Raw genomic sequence first — 22,830 nt, 5'->3', positions numbered from 1 at the left:
TATGTACAAATAGATGCATATGTCTGTATGTTCAAAGGAAAAAAATAAAAACATGGTGTAAAATGTGGTGTTATCTAACAATTCAGAGTTCTCAGCAGCAAATATGCTCCAGAAACAGAGATCCTTTTATATTGGTTAAGAAAAAAAAAAAAAAGAGATCTGTTATGTTAGGTATTGGAAGGTTCCTTTTTTTTTTGAATCCAGGTGCTCAGGGCGAAGTCCTTGAGCAGAACTTAGATGAGGAAGAGGCAGCCAATATATTCACTACATATGTTATTGTATGAGGCCACCTCTATGGATTCAACACACTCGAATCCATCTCTGTATGCATGTGGGTAACCGGACCTTTAAAGTAACCTCAGGTTATGGTTTCTGTTTCTGCTGGCTACGTTTGTGCACTTTCAGCCTTTAAAAGAAAATGGGACTCCCATGTTTGTCACTCCTTGCCTTGTTTTGAATGCCCCATTGAACATACTTGCATCTGGTATAGTATCCCCCAGTTTTTGCCTTACCTTCACATCATTTACGTTCATCCTCGTTCCCTCCTTCCCAACAAAGATGTCATCTATGTCAACCAGAATGTACCTATCCAAGGACAGCATGAGCTTCTTCCCTGACAGGAAAGAGATGGCATCAATAAAGATCAGCTTGTGTAACCAGAAGGTCAGGTTGTTTCCAAAAAGAACTCTTTGAATCCCATCATGAAGCCCCAAGTCCTGGATGACGGTTGCATACAGAGCAGCCTTTGGCAATGCCACGGGAGGTGGTCGGGAGGTCTGCAGTTCAGTTAAAAGCACAGGTTGGTAGGTGGAATGGTTGAACTGGAAAACTGTCCAGTCTTCACCAGGCAGTGGGCCTTTCTCAACCCTTGGTGCTTTGGTAATGCGCAGAAGGGGAGACTGAGGGTTTACAACACAGTCTTTGAGGGCTATGTTATTGTAAAGATGTAACGGCAAGCCTTTCAGTTTTGTACTTGGGGAGCTGTTTTCATTGGCTTTATGAAAACCAATTATGCTAACACTGTATTCCACACAGTATTTTTCCAGAAGCTCTCTGTTCCACGAGTCCATGGATACATACTTTAAAATATTCTCATATATAACAATTGTGTATTTTCCTCTTCCATTGTCTGTGAGAGGGGGAATATCCCCCTTGGCAGGCGCGATGACCATGTGGTATTGAAATCTGCTGGACTCAAGGATGGCTATGATATCTTGCCCCAGCTGGGAGTACTGGCTTTCCACAAACAGGAGGACAGTGGGATCAGTTTTAGATGGATCAATTGGCTTAGCTGTTTTCAGCTCAATGGATCTGTATGGTAGAACCTTGAGATCTTCACAGTCTGCTTCTCCAGTGGTTTCTGCAAGGGCCATCTCCTGCTTGTAGCTGGTGTACAAGTAATAGGCAGAAATGACGATACTTGCTAAGCAGAAAGTAGCCAGGAGAATAACAAGTGTTCTGAAACTTCTGTGGAGCCTCACTATTAGATTCATCTTTTGTGGGACTTTCAACTTCTGTTGGACTTGTCACTTTTTGGTTTTCTCTTCCTAAAGTGCCATAATAATGAGGAGATGCAGAGGTGCTGATTCCCCTCCTGAGATGTTCATGTGACCATTGCAGTACATTTATGAAGCTGTTGGGGAGGTTATGAAGCTGTTGGAGTGGGAAGTCAAAGGATCTGTAAAGCTAAATTGAAAGAGGCTTTCTCAGAATACAGCAGTTGCCAATAATCAACGAAGATGACTCTCAACATTATCTGCAACAAGTTAAAAAAAAAAAAGTAAATAAAATCCATAAAGCAATTAAAAATGCATGTTAATAAACAGTGATATCAGTAATATGAGTTGAGAGGGAAGTTTATGAACACTTCAAGTGTTGTGTGCTTTCTTAATGTGTTTTGTCTTAATACATCAGAGTTCCCCCATTTTCTTAGGGCATAAAATAAAGTCTAAACATAACTTTTTGAGGGCAGTGGTATTTTTATTTATGGCCATTTCTTGGCTACAATGCGTTATTGCTATTGTAAGTGGGGTTGACTAATGATTGTAGGACAAAATGAGGACAAAACAATGTTGGTTAAATATTGGTCCAAGTTCTATGTCAAACTCATAATTTTATGGCTAAGTATTTGCAAAGGACTATCAGATTCTGTTTTTGACTGTGAAACTGATCAAGGCAAAGAAAAAGACATGAGAAACCTTTAGAGGACTTCTTTCTCCCCAGTTTCTATTCTGTAACTGGAGTGGCCAGTATTTTACTGCTCATTTAAAGACTGTCAATGATTAAAATTGCACATGGATTTTCCAAGTGAATGAGTAGGTTACTAAAACTGCAGGGTGCAGCAGTGCATGCTCGGTTTTCTGTTCTCCCAGGGATGAATGGAGGATTGTATGGGGCATGAGTAGTGTTGGAGTTGCTGAGCCATGAGGTATTTGTTCTGTGGCTGCTGGGTGGGCACATAAACGTGTGCATTGAATCAAGGCAACTCTCACTAAAGGATGGGGGCTTTGGGCTGTCCCTGCTGTACTGTGTGGCTCAAACTGGACTGCCTGGCCAGCTCAGAAGCACTTGTGTGCTTCTTGGTAGCCCTACCTAAATTCACAAAGAATTCCCAATGCTAACAATGAACCACGCAACTCAGAGGCAATTAAAGCTAACTAAACAAATAGCCCATGCTGCTCTATGGATTTTAAAAAGAATTAACATCTGTCTGAATTATTTATATTGTTTACCTATTGGAAGAATGTGAGCCTGTAAACAATGGATGATTTTTGAACTGCAAGGAGGAAGAAACTTTTTCACAGCATACACTTGTCAGTTGACATCTCCTTGTCTATTAACTTGAATTATAATTTTGAATTTTTATTCTGAAAACTACTCAATCTTTACATGAAAAACTATAAAAAGCTTGCAAGAAAGGTATTGAGGAAACTTGTCTACCAGTTAGAACTCTATGCCAGAGTCATAAAATATAAGGAAACTCTTGGTTGTGTCAGTTCAGGATTTAAAAAATAAAAGCAAAAAGCTTTACTGGTGCTCTAAATGTGTATATATATATACTGCTCTCCTAGTATTAGAACTATACTGCTTTGGAGAGTTGATCGAGCAATGAACAATTGCTGAAGTAATTGTGAATTAAGAACTGTTTGTTTGTGAGAGACTTGCTCCTTCTCTGGCTGTTTAAGCAAAGGGAGTTGTTGCTGAGACCAGTTGTGACTTTGCCAGAATTCAGTTTTTATCTTCTTTACCTTTGTCAGTCAGAAGCTTGCTAGGAGATTCATATCTCTGTACTGTGGGCTACCCTGTCTGTGACACTGCTGTGTGTCACATGGCAATTAGCAAAAAAGGTGAGCAAGGTGGATAGCTTATATACGGAGAGAAATAAGAAGTGAGCAGAAGTAAGAAAAGGGCCCTGTATTTAGTAATATCTTATGTGTGAAGGGAAAAACATAAAAGAAATGCAGCAATCATTGGGAAGTTAAAACCATTCTGATAATTGTAAGAGAATTGCCGTATTGCCCCCCCACCCCCAATCCCTTTAGTGCTTCCCTCATCCTGCCCTTCTGTGTATACTTGTCAGGATCTCACTTCTTATTAAACCTCCAATTAAGATTTTATAAAAAGATAAAACCGGATCAAGTGAAGCATTCTCTGTGAGGCCATGCTTCAGTTTCAGTGACATTGATGAGTCACTCAGCCTGACTCTGAGGGTTTATCAGATCAGGAGAACTGCTCTCTGTGGGAAGGACAGCCTTGCTGGGCGTGTAATCTCCCCACAAAACAGCTAATTGCAACAAGCTTTGGTTTTCTTAGCATGAGAGATGCGGGTATCTTGAAACAATAATTAACCCCTCCCTGTCCCGGGACTTTGCATCTTCTCCTTTCATCACTAGAGGGCAATATTTTCTTGCTTTTTGCCAGACAGCACCTGCTTTCACCTGAACTCACAGAGCGAACAGCCCTGTGCTCATACTCTTTCCAGAAGGGCCTCAGAAATCATCGACGCACACAAAACACTTTAATTAAGACACTTCTGTTCTTATGTTTAATAAATATAGTAAAAATAAACAGGATTTCTGTTCTAAGAAATCTGCTGCTAAATCGCATTGAATACTTACCAAATGTCTCAGTCAACAGCTGTACCACAAGAGGAATTGCATGCAAGGAGACCTAAAATTGCACATTTTTCCTCACTGTTCTGTCTTGCTGGATCTCTTGTGTACTAGCATGGCAAGCTGTCACTTGAACCAGTTCTTCACTGTTACTATTGCTTTTATTGCTAAAATATGAAAAGCCCCTGACTTTATGCTAGACAAACGTTTATCCTACATTAGTTAATACAAATATCACTGCTAAAAATATCTCCTACTTATCTAGAATAGTTTGTAGTATCTAGTTATATAGAAGAGTACATCTGTTCAATGTGGATGTTATAGCAAGAACAAGTATTCACAATTATCTAGGTGCGCAATATTAAGATTGATAAGAAATTCGAACTTCCACATGGGAACCTGGAATTGGAGCAGATCCCCTTTTAAATTGTGCATTGTGTTTGAACTGCTCAGTTGAAGTGATTATATTGTTCAGTAAAAAAAAAAAAAGTGTGAAGTAATTAAAGTTTATGAAAATAAATCAGCTATATTAGCCATTAGTGGGACATTTTCCAAGGCATAATTGGAAGTTAAGTGCTGTTTGTGCCTTTGAAACTCTCCCCCATAAAGTTCAACAGCTTTATATTCACTCAGAAATTCAAACTTCTTTAGAGTGTATCTGTGCTGTATTAATTTGAAAACATGAAAATAGGCCATCTTTCGTAATTATCATTGCTAATGTAGTTTCATTCTAGAAACTGGTGTTTGAGGTCACTGGTCAGAACTCACTGGCTCTTCAGGGGCAAAGTCTAGAGCCGGATACACTTGATCAAGGAATTCAGGTTACAATCATCCAGATTTGGCCCTTTAGTGGATTTCTGGCTTGTGTTTCGCAGACATCCTAGACATTTCTCTTGTACAGAAATGGTACAATTCTGTTGTGATGCCATAGCCATGTGCAGGAAGAGTAATTTTTTTTAAATTAAGGCAGCCAAAGGAAAACAGAAGTTTTTAAAAAATCTCTTCCTCTTTTCTAAATAGTACTTGCTGCTTCCCCATACAAATGCATTTGATTAAAGCATATTGATATTGAAGATGATTGGGAGATCAGGGCTCAAGAGCTGAAAAATGGTAGCACTGTAGTGAAAAGAAACAACCTCTTATTAACACCATGTGCTAGCACTGCATCAGGAATTAAAGCTGACTCTCTCATGGCCCAGTTTCTGAATATGGACCTTCTCAAAGTGCACTGTAATTTTTAATAAGCGTCTCGACCAAACTGGGTGCAACTAGTTGATAGGGAAACATAGACATTGCGGAATGCAGCTACATATTGCAAAATCAGTTAGCTATTAATTGCTAATGAGGGATCACTGTAGTAATGAAGTTATTGCTTGGATGAATAAAAACAACTTGATTAAGAATGAGGGTTGCTGCCTTGCATCATCAGGAGAGAGATGTGATACGTGAGTGGCCTGGTGCAGGCATGAGGACAGCAGCAGGTATCTGATGTCGGGCTGCCAGCCTGGGCAAAGGGCAGGGAGAGCACTACCTCACAGGGCTATCAGCTTGTATCCTGTCCTTGTAGCTAGGCTAAGGATCTAGTTGGCTTATGAAAAGCGGAAATCTTGGTTAACACCAAATAAACGGTTGTTTTTATCCATGCTGTTGATCAATTGAATAGGCTTCACATCTGTAACAGGTTAAAAGTGTGTTTCTGACTACAGGCCTATGTAGAGGAGCAGTGCACTCGATGCAATATGGTAATTTCTGGCTGCCTCTTTGTGCCAGTGCAATGCTGCGTGCAACGCTCTGTGGGTAACTCATCTGGAAACAGGCTGGGATCTCCTCTCATCGTATTCCAGTATAAATCAGAAGTCATTATGTTTTTATTTTCTATATATAAAACTTCCCTTTAGGCTAAAAAATTAATGTAAACTCTTTCTTCCTTTCCTTCCTTTCCAAGCTTATACGACTGCTGCCATTTGTTAGCAGCCTAATGATCCATGATACCGACTTACTACTCCTTACATGTGACTGCTCATTCAACACAGAAACAAGAAAACTGATTTGAGTGAAAAATGACTCTTGTTGACCATTAGCAAAATGTAGGGTTTCTATTCACTGTGGAGATAGAATAGACTTTTTTTCTTGGATTTCCAAGAGACTTCTTGCTAAGTTCATGAAACTTGGGTTCTTGAAAGATAATTTTTCAAGCTTAATCAAGTTACAACATGTTTTCTGTGACCTCTTAGCTCACACATGCGTTGATGCTGGCTGTTCTTGGCTTATCATATGTCTGTAAAAATGTTTTCACCTGAGGTAGGGACAGCTCAGCTGGCAAAAAGTGGTGCAGTTCTGACTTTGTTCTAACTCTGACAATCTCTGAGTGGAGAGGCTGCCCTACCTAGCACCTTCATCTCTTTTGTTTGGTTTCAATTCAAAATCATCTGTAAGTTTTTTTCATTATTTTCAGAAGTATTTGATCAGTCTATTAAGACAGCGAGGCTCTCAAGGTCTCAGGGGTACCTCAGGATGTTTCTGGGCCCAGGCTCCCTCAGGCCGCATGTGCTGCGTGTGTAGGCCTCTGGTGGCTGGTCTGCTGAGAGGGCCATGCAGGGGCTGGGTGGAGCCAGCTAAAATGGCAGAAGTGGTGTGGAAGAAGGCCTTAGGTAGGATTTGGTGGTTGGCGCATGAGAAGGGACACGTGCTCCACCAGTCAGCTGGCTGCAGTCAGCTCTGCTTGCCTGCAGGCTGGGTCTGCGGCCTTGGACTGTGGGGCGTGCCTGGTGGTAGTCGCTGAGATGGTGGTCCGCCTCAGGAAGAGGTGGAGAGACTGTGAAGCATCTGGGAGTCCAAGAGTGTAATACATCAGTGGTGCTCTGCCCTCGCTGGTATGCACAAACTGGCCTGGCGTAGACATGACTAAGGCAGGTCTGGTGTCTGATCTGCATCAGGATAAAGGCAGCATCTGGAGGGGCACCAAGGAGAGGAAGGAAACTAGTACCACACAGAGTTGTAAAAGGAGCCCCTGTTTGTTCACTCAGCTTCCATTAGAGAACAGATATGAGGCTCTGGGTGTGGTAGATGAGGGGTGTGAAGAGGTGTAAGAAGAGGTATCCATGCAAGTTCTCCTACCAAGGCCCAAATCAACAGGCTCCCTCCTCCCCTCCTCATAGCAAGTAAAGCAACAAGACCGGCACTGTGAAGAAACAGCAGCAAATTACATTCTCAGGTGACTCCCTCCTGAAGGGAATGGAGACTTCCGTTCTTCTCCATTCAGACCTTCTGCAGACCAGGCCTTCTTCACAGAGAACGTTGCTACCTCCCCAGGGCTCAGATTGGAGAAGTCAACAAGTAAGATTTTGAGTTTAGTACAGCCTTTAGATTATTACCTACTCCTGATCTTTTATGTGGGAGCCAATGAAGTCATGACAAGAAGTCTGAGGTTAGTCAAAGATTTCAAGACACTGGAAAGATGGCTAAAGGATTCACTAGCACAGGTAGTATTTTCCTCAGTTCTCACTGTAATGGGAAGAGACAGGGAAAGAACCAGGTGAGCCCAGGTCATTACTGCCTGGCTTCAACTTCCAAGATGTTGAATGTAATATTTCATGATATTCCCAGTTTACAAGTGTAAATGCCAAGTTCTGCACCTGGAAGGGTGTAATGCTGGACACAGGTAAAGACTGGGAGATGAGTGGCTGGAGAGCAGCCATGTGGAGAGCTGCTCTCCTTGAGGGTGGTAGTTGACAGTAGGCTCTATGAATCAGCAGTGTACCCTAGATGCCAAGAGGGCAAATCACAGTTTGGGGGTGCATTAAACACAGCATAGCCAGATGGTCAAAAGAGGTGGTTTTTCCACTATATCTAGCTTTGGAGTTGCCTCACCTTGAGTATTTTGTGCAGTTCTGGGCTCCACGACATAAAAAGGATGCTAAGATATCTGAAAGTGTCCAGAGGAGGGCAACAAAGCTGGTTTTAAAAAAAAAAAAAAAGCTGGAAGGCATGTCCTGTGAGGAGAGGCTGAGGACGGTTGGGTTGTCTAGTCTGGAAAAAAGGAGGATGAGAGGCAACCTCACTGCTCTCTGCAACTTCCTGAAGAGGGGACATGGAGACAGAGGTGCTGATCTCTTCTTGGTAACCGATGGTAGAAGGCATGGAAATGGCACAAAGCTGGACCAGACCAGCTGTTAGGAAAAGTGTCTTTACCCTGAGGGTGACCAAACACTGGAACAGGCTTCCTGAGTAATATACTTTAACTTTTGGGTAGCCCTGAAGTGGTCAGCCAGTTGGACTTGATGATCTTCATAGGTCCCTTCCAGTTGAACTATTCAAATTATAGCGCACCTATAATATTGTGTGATTCCAGAAAGCAAAATGATGGTCAGAGGTTGAAGTGGATAATCAGTGAACGCAAAGCAAAGATCTTGAAATACCTCAGCATATGCACCGAGTGAAAGCTAGCATGATCTTATGCATGAAAGAATACTTGGAAACCAGCTATTTGACCCTTCTGACTTCCAAGGTTCTTTGACTTTAAACTTTATTGGGTGAATTCAGAACTTGAAGCTTTGAAGAAAAAAATGCTCCCTGGCTGAAGGGCAGTTGTAAGCCTATTTGAAGATAGTTTTACACATACATATTCTCACATGTGTGCACATATGCAAACACCTCTTACCACATATACATGGTAGCTGGGAAATGTGGTATAAAGAAATGCTTAGGGAGTCTCTTAACTCTTGTCTTGATAAAGTAGATAACATCTGACAGATGCAAACTAATTCATGCAAAGCTAACATTTGGTCTCACTCTAGGACCAATAAAATGTTGGTTTATTTTTGTCATGCTTAGTGTTGTTGAGTGTGATTTGAAGCATATTAATTGAGAGATTTTATTTATTTTGGTGCTTTACTTGTCTTTTTACTAAGTAGGGGAATTGTGATTAGAGAGAGCCTGGTAATAATCATCATCTCTACTCCTTCCTTTTATGCTTTTGAAGTTGTGCAGATAGCCACTGCTGACTCGCCCCAAGTTCCACCTTCTTTAACATATACGGTAGCTGTACTGTCATAACAACATAAAAACAGACATATTTTGTTCTCATTAATGTATGATCCGAAGTTGCTGACTTGCCAAGTGTTTTTTCTTAAAGCTACTGGTCTAAAAATTATCAATAACCTCTGCTAATGAGACCTCCCACAAAGATATTCTATGTGAATCAGTGGGACACTTTTACAAATGTGCGCTAGTGAGACTATAAGGATGGATTGTTCTTTTGGCAAATCTTCCCTCATAGAATTTTTGTCTCCTTTGATTCTCCAGCCCATGTGTAACATCTCATGTTGCTTAACTCCTGCTAGGAATTTCTATTCCAAGACTTACCCCAACCTCACTTCTGGCAAATGTTGCCCTGTGTTCAGCCTTGGCCCTGACTCATTAACTTTCAGCAGTCTAACAGTTTGGACCACCCAGAAATGCACATGAATATCTTATGTGTGATGTTTCAATGACCTGTTTTAGAACATATGTGGTTGCAATGTTTCTTTAAACTCTATTTTTCATGAGTGTCTGGTATGAAAGCTCCTAGAAATCAGTGATATAATTATGGTCTTTGGAGAACTATAGGGTATGAAGGGGGGGAACATATGTTTCCTGTTTCTTGACAGAGTAGCGCTGATCACCGTTGCAATAAGTATGTCTTAATGACCAGGTACACATCTTGTTCAGTTCTAAAAATGTCACATTGATATAATAATATATCACTATATCATAATATACGAAAATATACATAGTATTTTGATGTTATCCATCTGAAAACCTTAGATATGTGGTAAGACCTCATTTAAAAAAAAAAAAAAAAGAATTCTCCTTGACTTCTCTGACATCTATTGGTCTTGCTTGATTAGTGGTAATAATGTGCATCCCTTCTCACCAGTAATTTACCAAAAATTCAAAACAAAAATATCATTATTCTTGGGTACAGGCCTGACTTATCCAAGGTCATTTGGCAGACCCATGGCTGAGCTGGAAACAATAGCCACTTGCTCTTGCATAATGCTATTCTTCAACTGATAGTTTGTCTTTAACAACCCATGTGAGATCTGTAGAAAAGTAACTGTACTGCCAAGGGTGAAAGCGAAGATTTTGAGATACAGACTGAATGTCAGAATCTTACTGCTTAAGCCACGATGGCAGAGCCAAAATGTCATGGCAGAAAGTTGTGGCTGAAAATGGAGCAGATGTTTCTATGTTCCAAAATTGTATGTGACCTACAGGATCAAGTTCTGGGAGTTGATTCTTGCTTTCCAGTGGGATTAATAGAGAATACAGGTGTAATGAACATCCTGTGATTGCGCTGGACCTTCTGAATGAAGCTGATGAATAACAGCAGGCTTTAAGTGTTTCCCTAAGACAGCCTGCAAAACGTTTCTCCTGACCTGATGCAGCAAATCTGATCTCGCTTGGTTAATGGCTCTTCATCGCTTTTTCAATTCATAGTTTAATGCCTCGATGAAAGCCGATTTGAATTCATTTAAGTTTTCATATAAAACTTTTGTGAGATATTGTATCAGATGTTTTATTACGGTCCATCTATTCTGTTACCATTGTCTACTTTTATAAGGCTGTCAATTAGCAATGCAGTTTCAACAGAATGATTTGTGCTTTGAATTCAGCCGAGACACAATATTTGTGCAATATAATGGCTGCCTAACTAGAACTCCTTAAAGTCAATCAATGCAATAATCAAACTCTGCACAGTTTGTTTGATAGGTTATGAAAGTTAAGACATAAACAATATTTTAAAAAATATTTTTCTATAATTCTATAATATTCTAAGTAACTGCAGGTCTGTATTTTGAAAATTTGCCAAAGATCATAAATTTGCTGGTTAGCTATTGAAACTTTAGTTTTTGGAGGCTTCCTCCACAAAATAGGTCAAAATTTCCCTTCTTAACAAAGAAAGAGTCACTTTGTCTACTTGATGTAGTCACAGGCTCTGACTAGCTTACTAGAATATGAAGTTTTTAGCCTTTGTATATTTTTTTCATACTTAATGCTTGCCCACGTTTTCTGTTTTCTTATTGCTGTAATGGGACCTAGAAACATTGTCTTTCGTATAGACAATTAAAATGTCTTGACCCTCATATCAATGACAAGATTTCACTAAACATTTTGTGGTGCCTGTATGCTGTCACAGGCACTAGTTTTGAGAAAGTCTGATGTGGTCACATCTGTGCTAGGTACAGGGAGGCCACTAACTTATTTTAGGAAGACTACTGCTGTCACATAGTAATGATCTGTTACTCACTGCAAAGGAAGTCTATTTAAACCCAGATAACAAAGACTTTGTACATAAATCCTTAGAGCAGCAAGTTTACCATGTGAAATTTAATCAGTGGTTTATTCTAAGTTTATTCAAGCCAGGTTCCAGGCAGGTAGAGGCAGTTTTCAATCTCCAGTTACATTAATAACAGCTTCCTATATTTATTCTTTACATAAATTCTATTGGAGTTCCCTTTCCCCATCTTTCTCCTCGCTGGCTGAAGGGTTTTGTTATTATTGAGAGGATTTAGTAGAAAATAGGTAGCATGGTCAGTGAGCTGGAGCAAAAGCAAATCTTTCCTGGAAGATCACTGAAGTAGTAGTGCAAGGATATGTGTAGCCAGGGACCCTCCTTGCACCTCCCAGATGGCTGAAAGTCTGGATCTGGTCCCAGCAGCCTCTGAGAGCAAATGTGTGGATGAGAGCACCATCTAAACCATTGGCACTGGCCAGAGGTGTGCAGGCTAATGTGGGTAACCAAGAGTCAGAAGATTTTGGTTCTTTTAAGCTTTTTAAACTCTTTTGAAGTTGAGAGATCATTTTTTTTTTTTGGGAACCAGTTATGGCTGCACTTATTACTGTTGTCAGTAAAACTAATCTAGATAGAGAAACTTCACATACTAAAAGTATTACAATGCCCAACAGACTATTTTTCGCTTCAATGTGTTTAAGTAATTCAGACATTGCCAAGCAGACAAGATAGTCCAAGGAAGTCTTATGGAAGATGTTAATACAGATTCAACTTCAAAAAAAAATCTTGAAATGATTGCATAGGTGGTGTTTGCATATGAAGAAGGAAAACATGATGGGAGGACAAGACTTAGAAGCTGAAGTGTTGAATTCTGTCTTTGCCACCGGTATCATGTATTGCCCTCTGGGGCTTTTTCAGTAATTCAGCTTTCCCACCTATTAGCTTGCAAAATTTTCTAAGATGATTCGTGTCTGTTTCAAATGTATAGAGTAATTATTACAGACAGTTCATTTAGGAAACCCAGGGCAGAATTTGTACTTTCAGGTGTACGTGCCAATGAATTACAGTGCTTGCTTCCTTCACCTTATTATTATTTGTACCCTGACTTAATTTCCCGGTTTCTTTCATTGTTTGGTGGTACTACTGAGAGAAGCCACTTTCAGTCAAGTGGAAGAGCTCTTTTGAGATTTCTGTTGTCATCTGTAACCTATAGATACTGTTTTTCTTCTGGTTCGAAACAGAAACAAACGTCTTCTTTCAAACAAGCTATTCTTTGTTTTGTCTAGATAAAGTTGAATTTAGAAATGCCACCGGTAGGATAAGGGTCCTACTTGGGAATTCAAGGGATTTTTTTGTTGAGTCACACTAAGCTCACAAACTGGAACTAGAACTAATACCATTAGAGTTATTTGATAGAATACAGAGGCTTTGACTAACCTGTTTTGTGAAAAATCTCTGCTTATCAAACTACTGAGTCATTAACTTATTTTTGGAGGAGAAAAGGACAATTCAACAACAACAGAAAATCCAACCAGTAATGTAAATCTTTCTACCTGAATATACTGCCACAGCACCAGGCTAGGATTACAGTTCTGTTTCTTTATCTATTTTCTTTTATGGATTGGGCTTTCCAGTATGTATCTCCAGGATGCATCTTGAAAGAAGAAATCCAGCCTGGCACTTTGAAAGGGACTTCCCTTATGAAAGGGACTTTTGAGCCAACAAAATCACGTCCTGAATGTAAGTTTTGCATGAAAAAAATATTTTCCATGAAGGAGAAAGTGCTTTCTGAGCTGCTTTTAGTTAAAAATCTGAATATGTGGAAGGACTGCTGCTGACTCATGCTGGCATGTAGATGTCCCTATCTCCAGACCTGATAAGGAGTTAGTCTTGTTAGCGTCTGAGTTTAAGCTGGGGCCTGGACACAGTATTTTGATGCACACAATGCTGGCTTTGCAGACAGCGCATACCATGGAGATACCCTGATCTTTAATTGTGATTTTTTTCTGGTACAAATTGAACTACATGCACCTCTACAGGTAATTTAGAAACAGTGAGATATGGGGAAACAAGACTCAGATGGTATTGTTAGTAGACGTTCTGGAATCACTGCTTTAGTCAGCAACACGTTAGACCCTAGGATTGAGGAAAGGTTGGTATATCAACTCAAAATGCACCTGGACCCTTAGCTGCTGATGGTATTTATTGGCTTTTACAGTGCCTTGTGCACTAAGGGATTGCAAACTGTGCACACCTTTGGTCCCACTATTGACAGTGCAATAGTATTGGGTAGAACAGTGAAACCATTTAAAGTGTCACAACAAACTAATAATGAATTAAAATGCCCTAGCTCATTACGCCAGTGATTTAGGTAAGCAGAATGTAGGTAGCCTGGCACAAATATCAAGGTAGATGGTTCTATGTTTTTATTAAAAAATAAAAAATCACAAAACTGAAGGCTTTCAAATCAAAAGCAACCAGTAAGTTTAATTCCTGTATCTCACCCAGAAACCCAGACACTACTACATTTTCCTATTAGGTCTAAAAAATTCTATGAAACACTGACCACCTGCCTTCCCCTCTGTGGTTTAGGGGGTGATAAATGTCCGAATGAGGAAAAATGAATTAATTCAAAGAATACCGTGAAGCTCTGGAGCTCAAGCTCTGTCCTTTTCACAAAACATGGGTCCCATGTACAAGGAAAGGATGGTGGATAAAGCATCCCCTAAACTAGAACATAGGTGGGTGCGTATTTCATGACAGACTGTTTTAACTTTCCAAACAGTAGCCTCTTTTATGACCAGCAGCTGCTATTAATTATTTAGCAGAACACTTAGTTATACACTAAAAGCTAAATGCAGTCCTTTCAGTGACAGCCTGGCGGAGTGCAGGTTGAAATCTGGAGCTGTGGATAGTCCTTCAGGAGGATATGTCTCATGCAGTTTTGCTCAGGGAAGAATCCCTTCGCCATCTGCTGTGTCTCTCTGGTGATGTATAAGCACGGGAGATTAAAACCCAGCCATTAGTAAAACTATAGCTGCAGGTGCAACTGGGTGGCTGATGCTTATCTCATCTTGTGACCACTTAGGGACAAAGTTGCACAATTGTCCTGCCTGAAATTCTCTAAAACTAACCTTGCTGGTGGCCCAGCTGGGTGCAAAAGCACGTGCTCACTAAGTTTGGCTATACTGTGGTCTGGGACAAATGCTTCAGCAGCTATATGTAAACATTTTTAAGCTGCTGTCTACATTACACTGTCGGTATTGGGGCTGCCCTTCAGACTTCAGAATACCTTGTTGTAGCAGGCTTTGAGGGAGGGAAGAAACTTGTATGACAAACACCGTGTGATGTGAAGGAGGTAAAAGGAAGACTTAGGTCACGAGAAACAAACCAGAAATTCAGCAGGCTTTCTCCTAGTCAAGCAAGTAACTTGAGTACAGCTTTTATTTCATCTCCCGAGTAAGAAGAGGGAGCCCCTTTCTTCTTGCTATTTTTTTTCATAAAAGAAGCCCACCCTGCTCTGACTTCTCTATTTGCTCTAGTTCCCCAAAAGACATCCCTGCAGCATTGGAGGGAGGATTAATTTCCTCCAATTGCCTGCACTTGGGGAAAGCAGCTGTGACCCTTCCTGTAGCCAGAGAGAAGGAAATGGGTTTTAATACTTCTTTGCTCCTTGCAGATCAAGTTTAAAACATCTTATCACAATATATTACTTCTGGTGCCAATGTGTTTTCTTCATCCAATACTGACATGGTTTCTACACTGTTGTGCTGTTACCATGTGATTCTGGTAGCATTACTGTTTAGGTAAAATATTATTCATTTTCTATAGCAACTGTTAATTTCAGAAGAATCTGTGATTTCATTGTAATAATTATTACTGACAGTAGTTGTAATAAATGTTTTGGATTGACGTGCATAGCTTTCATTTTCTTCCAGCAGCTGATTTTTTTATAGTTCAAACAATTTTTTAAATTTAAATGTTGACATAGATAAAATAAATTCCTTATTTTTTATCTTGCATTCTTCTGCTTGGCTTCCACTCCATGAAGGGCATAACTTTAACATCTCAACAGGAGAAAAGAGCCTTGTTGCTGTGATATGACTATTCTTCTGTCTTTCTTGAAATGTGAGACAAGACACTTTAATGCTCCAAGCAAACTCTAGCACAGAGACAATCCTCCTCCTCCTCCTCCTCCTGTAGCGCAGCCCCTGGGTGCTGGCTCCTTGCTCTGCTCCATCTGCTCTGGTCCTCAGCTTCCTCCCAGGCCTGAGAAGAAGGGCTCTGTTTGGCCGCCACCTTACACTCTACTCCTCGATCCTTGCAGGCTGTTTCACAATAGGGCTCCCCTCACCTTGGGAAGTGTGGAGAGCCCTCAGCTCATCTTTAGGTCCGTGCTCTGTTCCTGATATGACTCCACAGGCTGGGGAAATCACATCTTTCTGCACAACGCAGAGTTACCTTTTCCTTCGGTCACCCAGACCCCAGCCTGACGTGCTTTGCTGCTCATAGTCTAGTGTTTGTTTTGCTTGGAAAGGTCCCTTTACAGGTGTGGAGAGCAGTTTCTTGGATGTGCCTAAAATGCTGAAGCATTATTAAAGCTTTGCAAAGCAAACGTCTGTGTATACATGCAGCTGAAGCTCAGCCAGCCCTATAGACATAAGGGCTTGCAAATCAAAATTGTTTGTGGGCTAAATCAGATTTGGAACAGAATGATTTTATTATTATTTTTTTGGTTAAAAGATTTCATCTTTTATTGCTTGTGGAAAAATAAAATGAGAAACTTTTATTTCTGGTGGATAAGGTTAAATGTCACTTTTTTTTCTGTTTATCTGAAAACAGTCACGACTTGCTGGTAACTCATCAGCATATTCTTTGATCAATATTGCCCAGAGTTTGTAATATGTGGCCATGTTTTCCTTAAGCTGTCTAAGAATTCCTGTATAGTAAGGCTTCAAAAAATAATCTTTACTATTAGCATATTTCCTGTCCCCCCACTCATACTGAATGATAGTTGAACTCCAGAGCTCATGATTCCCTGCATGCTGCCAAAACAGCTGTGATCAGTGCCACTACAAAGAGCAATGTAACAGCTATCACAGCCTCTAGACATCCATAAAGTTTTAATATGACTTCCAGAACTTTATAGTGTGAGTTAACAAGGTGTTCAGGCAGAAGTGTCTATATACTTATATATACATGCAGGTGGCCAGTGACTCAAGCATAATGCTCTATGCTTAAAGCTAATACTTCTGATAAGATCTACTCCCATAAAGAGGAAGATAGAGCATCATCCCTCTAGCCTCACAGAAAACAGTGGTGTCAACAAGAAATCAAGCTACTCCTGCTTTCATTTCTGAGGCTTTCAGATACAAGGCATTTATTATGAATCAAAAATGGCCCAGCTCTGAGGAAATGGCTCAAAAAGCCTAAAACACAGTCTTAAACTTCTGCATGGAGCAATGCCATTAGGCATATCTAATCTAATTGAGCTTGTCATATTATTTGGATTGATAAGGTTCAGAAGAAAACTGAAAGCCAAGAATTTCCTTAGTTAAATGCAACTTGGCATTTTCCCCCGCGCTCTTCTTTAGAGCAGCATTTCAGAAAGCAAATCAGACAGTGCAGCTTGGCTGATGGTAAAATGTGCATGATGAAAGTATGCAGACATGATAGGGCAAGACAGGGAAGCACCTGGCAGCATTGCCAACTGTGTAAACTTTATGAGCAAGGAGACTCTGATATTATTCCCCAAGCTGAACATCTTTTAGCAGAAGGATCATCATTTAAACAATGCTGAAGAAACTAGATGAAAATTACTGAATGCTATTTTTCTTTGGCTGTGATAACCTTCGGACTAATGAAGTAGAAAAGGCAGAATAAGCTGCTACACAGGATAGGCCGAATTCTGAAACGTTTATAAACAGTGAGGGAGAGTCTGCTCAATGGGATTAGGAGCTGCAAAAGTTGGTTTAAAAGAAAAAAAGTAAATTCCCCAGGGAAAAGAGAATTAAGGATCATGGCTTCTGTATGTATGTATGGTTACATTAGGGTAGCGCTTGTAGAGAGAGACTTACTTAGCCAGCTCTAAACAATTCTCCTTTGAATGTTTATTCCCAGCGGCGATGACTTGGAGTCGGTGTGTCAGCTGTAAGATAAAAGCGCTGGGTTGCCTCTGTGGTCTGACTGTAGTAATCTGAGGAATAAATGCTGATTTCTTTGCTTTACCTCTTTCTGCCTGACATATTCCCTGCTTCCATGCCACAAATGATCATGCTGTTTTAAAAAATGTTGCTGATGGATGTTGTTTGGAAACCAAACTGCTGGAACAGAGCAGACCTCCATGTCTTGGCTTCCTCACAGTACAGTTACTCTTACTTTAAATAGTGCATGTTTACTACGTACCCATAGTAAGCTTTCACATTGTCATTTTAATGCACTTGTTTTGCTTAACTTTGACTGCTAGATGGTAGCAAACAAAAGCAGACTGTATGGAGTAGACTAAAGAACTACAACCTTATTTTTCTTTTTCCCTGTCACCTAACTTCAAGTGCTCTAACTTTGGTGCTCTTTCACATATTTTGGCAGACGACTATTTCCCCTCAGTGTACATCCATCTATTTACATCCAGGGCACTTGCATGCAAACAGGGCAAAGATCGCAAACTTTGGAAAAAAATCCTTTGAATGCCAGGCTGTAGGCAGCTTTCTGAAGTACTCGCTGTACACAAATAGGTTCTAGGCAGACTATTTAGACTTTGTAGGTACCATACCTGTTCAAGAGCTGTTCTCTTGAATCTGAGTACATGTACTGTCTGTACAGTAGCACCAACACGCACCCAGAAGTACAGGCTAACGTAGCAATACGTGCAGAAGCTGAAGAATAGCTTACCTAGAGAAGAATTTCCTTTCCTAGTGTGCAGGAAAGAGACATCTGCTATTCAAATCTGCTCCCATGGCTCCAGGTAAGCTAGAGAGAGTTTGCGATTGATAGCTGCTGTCTGAGCGGCATCCCGGGAAGGCTCCTCTTGCTCCGGCCCCAGAAACTGAACTCTGCCGGCACAGTCACATCTCTACACACAGGCTGTCCTCTTCCAAACAAGCGGCCAGCTGGAATGATTCAAACCTCTGCTCAGCGCAATGTTAAAACGCAGCTTCCTTCTCGGACGCGGGGATTACACCAGGCAGCAGCCGGAGCGCAGCAAAAAGGCTGCGAGAACTCTTGCACCACCCGAACCCCGGCCGCTCCGGTTACTGGTGCCGGTGCCGCTGCCGCCGCCGCGCCTCCTGTTTGCTGTAGCCAGCCTCCCTCGCCCTCACATCTCCACGAGTAGCGAGGCGGCTTCGCGGGGCGGTGATTGGCAGCAGCAGCCAATTCCTCCCGCTGATCACCCCCGAGGCTTCCAAGGACTCGGAGCTGCTCTGATGTCACGCCGCCGGGGGGGAGGCTTCACGCCAGGCTGCCGCGACGGAGGCTAATTCGGAGGTGAGCTGCGTCCCCCCCGCACCGCCGCGACGGATTAGATGCTCCGGGAGGATTTGCACGGTCTGTCATTGTGCAGTTGGACCACCTCTCCTCCCGCCCAAAATGCAGGAGGAAAATGCCGCTCGCCGCTTCCGATTTCGCAGCCGGAGCTTGCAGCTGAAAGCCTGGGAAAAAAGGAAAAGTTGAAGGAGTCATTTTGCTGGAAGGACGGGGAGTGCTCCAGGCGAGTGTGTGAGGGGAACCCCCGGCACCCCCACCCCATCCCCAAATGCTAAAGGAGGCTCCAGAAAATCACAGTACCACAAGGCTTCTTGGTTCATACTCTTGCTGGGTCACTGATAAGATCACCTGGCACAACAATGGTTGTTTTTCATGCAACAGTGTAGCACGATCAAAATCAAGGAAAGGTCACCCAGCAAGCCGGTTACAAATGATCTCACTGATACTACCTTTGGGTGGATTCCAGCAAACTAGTGGCACTTGAAGGTGCAAAGCATTTTTTCCTAATGTATGCAACGCAAATTCCACCTATTTGTTGCATAATTTCTTGTTAAAATACTTTATCTCTTCCAGCTAAAGCTTAAACCTACACCCCTAGCCAAGACACAGGATTGTTATGCAACTTTCTAGGGTGAAATTATATTATAGAGGAAAACCTGAACACTTCCTATGTTAAAAGAAATTAGATTTGATACCAATCTAATTTTCAATTTTTGCCAGCTTGACACCTTTCACTCCAGAACTGTTCTTTGTGTGGTACACCTCAGAATTGAAATTCAGCCAATTCTGTGCGACAAATGCGAGGAGAAAATAGTTTTGTTCAAGGAGACTGGAACAAACCCATTCTGAGATGATGAATGATGCTGTAAACTCAGATTTGAATCATAGGAGGGTCAGCTCAACCTTTCATGTTTCCAAAATAGTGTAAATAAATGGTGTTCCATGAATTTTACCATTTACATCCTTCAGCTAGGACCTTCTGCATGAAGAACTATTTACTCTGTGTGAATATCCAAGTTTCAAAGACGGTAGATACCCCTGACTGTGGACTAATTTATTCCTTATGGCTAAACTAGAAACTGAGGGAAAATTAAAATTCAAAGTATGTCTGAGTCATTTCCTGCAATTTCTAATTACAAAGCACTCACTGGGGTCTTTTTAAAATTCCTCGCACCTATGGCTGACTCTGGATTTGGGATTTATTTTCCAAATTATTGTTGGGAAGGTCAGGGGTTGGGTTCCTATGAGACCTGGCTGGTGAGCAGGTGCCTCCTTGTATCCTGTGTGAACACTGAAACTTCAGCCAGGCAGTAAACCAAGATCTCTGATTCAAGTTAGGGATTCTTTTGCCAGCATAAGGAGTTGTGGTGCAATGGGGTGAAACCCACAGAAAAGTGGGAAATTCCTATTACTCATCCCACTGCCACAGTTGCACGAGAAGAAAGCCTGGTGATGTTTATTCCTCTCGCTGCTGGGCTCTCAGCTGTGCTCAGAGCATCAGAGGCATCTCCGTGAGCGGGCAGGCTTTGCTGCGGGCACAGATGCGTGTCAGGATGGCTGCCAGCTGCTGCCAGGTGTGGCGGGAGCAGCGGACTGCCCCTTTGAAGCCACGGCGTGCCAGCGGAGCTGCTGCCGCAGATGCTCCCAGGGCAGGCCAACAGCCAAGCGGTTATGCATCCCGTTGGCAGCGTGTTTTAATTCAGATGCTAAAGTCACTCTTTGAACTTAAAGCCTTGGCTTAATAGGGTGCACCACGAGATGAATTCTACATGAAGAAGTGTGGCTGGTGATTTGCGCTGCCTCAGTATCCGTTTGCTTTGTTAGAGATTCGTTTTAAGTGGAGCATCAGGTGACTTACTGCAGTTTCTTGCCAGGGTTTGCCCTTATTAGCAATGTACAGAAATCAGCTGGCAGAATTGCTCCCACTCTTTGTGCAGCCAGAAAAGTACACCAACTCTTGGGAAAAAGGCAGCGTACAACTTGCATTTTCACTTCTCTCTCCTTGGGGTAGTACTGAGAGGCGAACTCGTCTTGCTCAGATACAAATGTGCTCCGGTGTTGTTCCCTAGGATGTCCTGCCAATCATGATATCATTTTCAAGTTCTGCTTTAGGGAAAAATATCCCCCCCCCCCCCCCAAAAAAAAAAAAAATAGGCCAGCAAGAAACAGAAATGAAATATGGGTGGAGAGAGAGCAAAATGAGGTAAATCCTATTAATGAAGTACCATATCAATGAGATACCATATTATGCTGAAATCTTTGCCACAGGATGTGCGTTTCTCTGTATCTTACCTGCAGCACAGATTCTGCATTAGCTGATGGAAATTCTGTATTAGTTAATTATTGTGTGATTTATTTCCCCCATGTATAGGTAGCTAATCTAATTGCCTAGCCCTCTTATCTCAGTAGTTCAAAAGTTGTAGATGAAACCTATTAGAATTTTGCCCCAAACCAGTATTACCTTTCAGAAACGTGCCTTTTTGCTTTTAGATCTGTGGTGTTTTTTGTGTGTGTGTGCACGCATGAGTTTTTTTTACTTCAGCTCCTAGTGGAAGTGTGGCTTTGTTCTGTCCAAAAATTTTGGACCTTGCACACGTTACAAGACATACAAATGTTTTACTTTTCTAAGCTTAGTGATTTCACACAGACTTTCTGCATAGCTTTGTGGATGCTAGGATGTTAAGAAGACTTTGAATCTTTTTTTTTTTTTTTTTTTTTTTTTTTTTAAGGGGCACCTGCTTTTACAGTAAGGGCAACTGCTGAAAATTCAGCATCCTTCTCCTATTTAGGTGCCTAAATCCAGACTGGCGTTCATAGCTAGCCGAAGTACTGTACTGTCACTACAATGGCTGTGTACCTATTTTTAAGGTAGTTACCTTCATATTGCATTATAAGGAAGAAAATACAATTCTTTCACTTCTGTGCTTAGAAATGTGATACAGAGCACGCAAATACTTTCCAAATTAGTATATACTATATGGTATCTCTCTTGTTCACCTTTCTGGGCTGATATAAAATGTTCACAGAACTATTTGGGCTGGTGTTGTGTTGTTGTTACGCAGAACTTCTGTTTTCTCTGATTGCCCCCAATTTTCTCACCTGTTATTACCATGCTCTGGTGCCACTTTAATAGGTATTCCCTACTTCTCCTCTCCAAAACTGCCTTGCAGCATGAAGGCCTCACTTCAGAATGAAGTTGGCTGCAATACATATGAATGTCCCTTTCAGCTAAAGGCATCCGTATAGTCTTTATTGAAAGAAAGATGGCTTTTGACACTTGAGTTCATAATGAGTTTAAAGAAACAAAAAATGACTATGGCTCAAAGGACCAGCTTTTCCTTGAGCTGTGGAGACGTCTTAAACTTCCCTATAATTGAACAACAGTGTGGCTTTTATTAAAAACACAGAGCAGTTCCTCAGCTGGTGTGAACTGTCAGAACATCCGTTGATTTCAGAGGAACTATGACAACTTATGAGAGTTACAGATTAGTCTCTAATTCTCCAGCAGTTTCTCAAGATATGCAGAACTTAATTACACTCACATCAAAAGTGCAAGAAACATAAAGGCATAGCTGAATGTTTGTTTTTTTTTTTTTTTTTTTTAATATTCAAGCATACATTTCATCAAGAAAAATCTGTCATTTTTTGTTTGGTTGGTTTTGATGTGTAATTTGTTGTTTTTAAGAAAAATCTGAATAGTTTGTCTCTCACCCAAAAGGTGTTAGAGGTTTTATACACTCAGCGATGTAGGGATGAAATATAGATACTCCTGGAGCTGAGTTTCGTGCATCACAACTCAGCTAAGGCATTCCTGTCTTCTCCTGGAAGTGCCTGCCTTGTTGTGGCTTATTCTTATTTCCTGCATGGCAGTGGCGATCATGCTGCAAGTAGTCCACTTAAGCATGAAGCACTGATTTGAAACAACATCTACAGCAAAAGTACTGCTAAGTCTTACAA

The 22,830-nt window shown here is 41.2% G+C and overlaps 1 protein-coding gene across 5 annotated transcripts in view; it reads right to left on the bottom strand.

Moving 5' to 3' along the window:
• LOC310898570 (bifunctional heparan sulfate N-deacetylase/N-sulfotransferase 4) overlaps window positions 1-22,830 on the bottom strand; it is a 163,814-nt gene that overhangs the window by 88,851 nt on the left and 52,133 nt on the right. For 4 of the 5 annotated variants that reach the window (XM_083833818.1, XM_083833820.1, XM_083833819.1 and 1 more), the window contains 2 exons: window positions 18,280-19,037; window positions 513-1,756 (listed from right to left, as the gene is read on the bottom strand). In XM_083833818.1, the coding sequence (XP_083689944.1) occupies window positions 513-1,493 (981 nt within the window). In that variant the 5' untranslated portion in view covers window positions 1,494-1,756; window positions 18,280-19,037. Of the gene's footprint in view, window positions 1-512; window positions 1,757-17,465; window positions 17,537-18,279; window positions 19,038-22,830 lie in introns of all 5 variants that reach the window. The other variant, XM_083833821.1, reaches the window with a different exon arrangement.

This window comes from Anser anser, assembly GCF_964211835.1.
Source record: "Anser anser genome assembly, chromosome: 4".
Classification (NCBI taxonomy): Eukaryota; Metazoa; Chordata; class Aves; order Anseriformes; family Anatidae; genus Anser; species Anser anser.
Note: the sequence above shows the minus strand (reverse complement) of the source record. Positions and strands in the feature narration are given on the sequence as shown.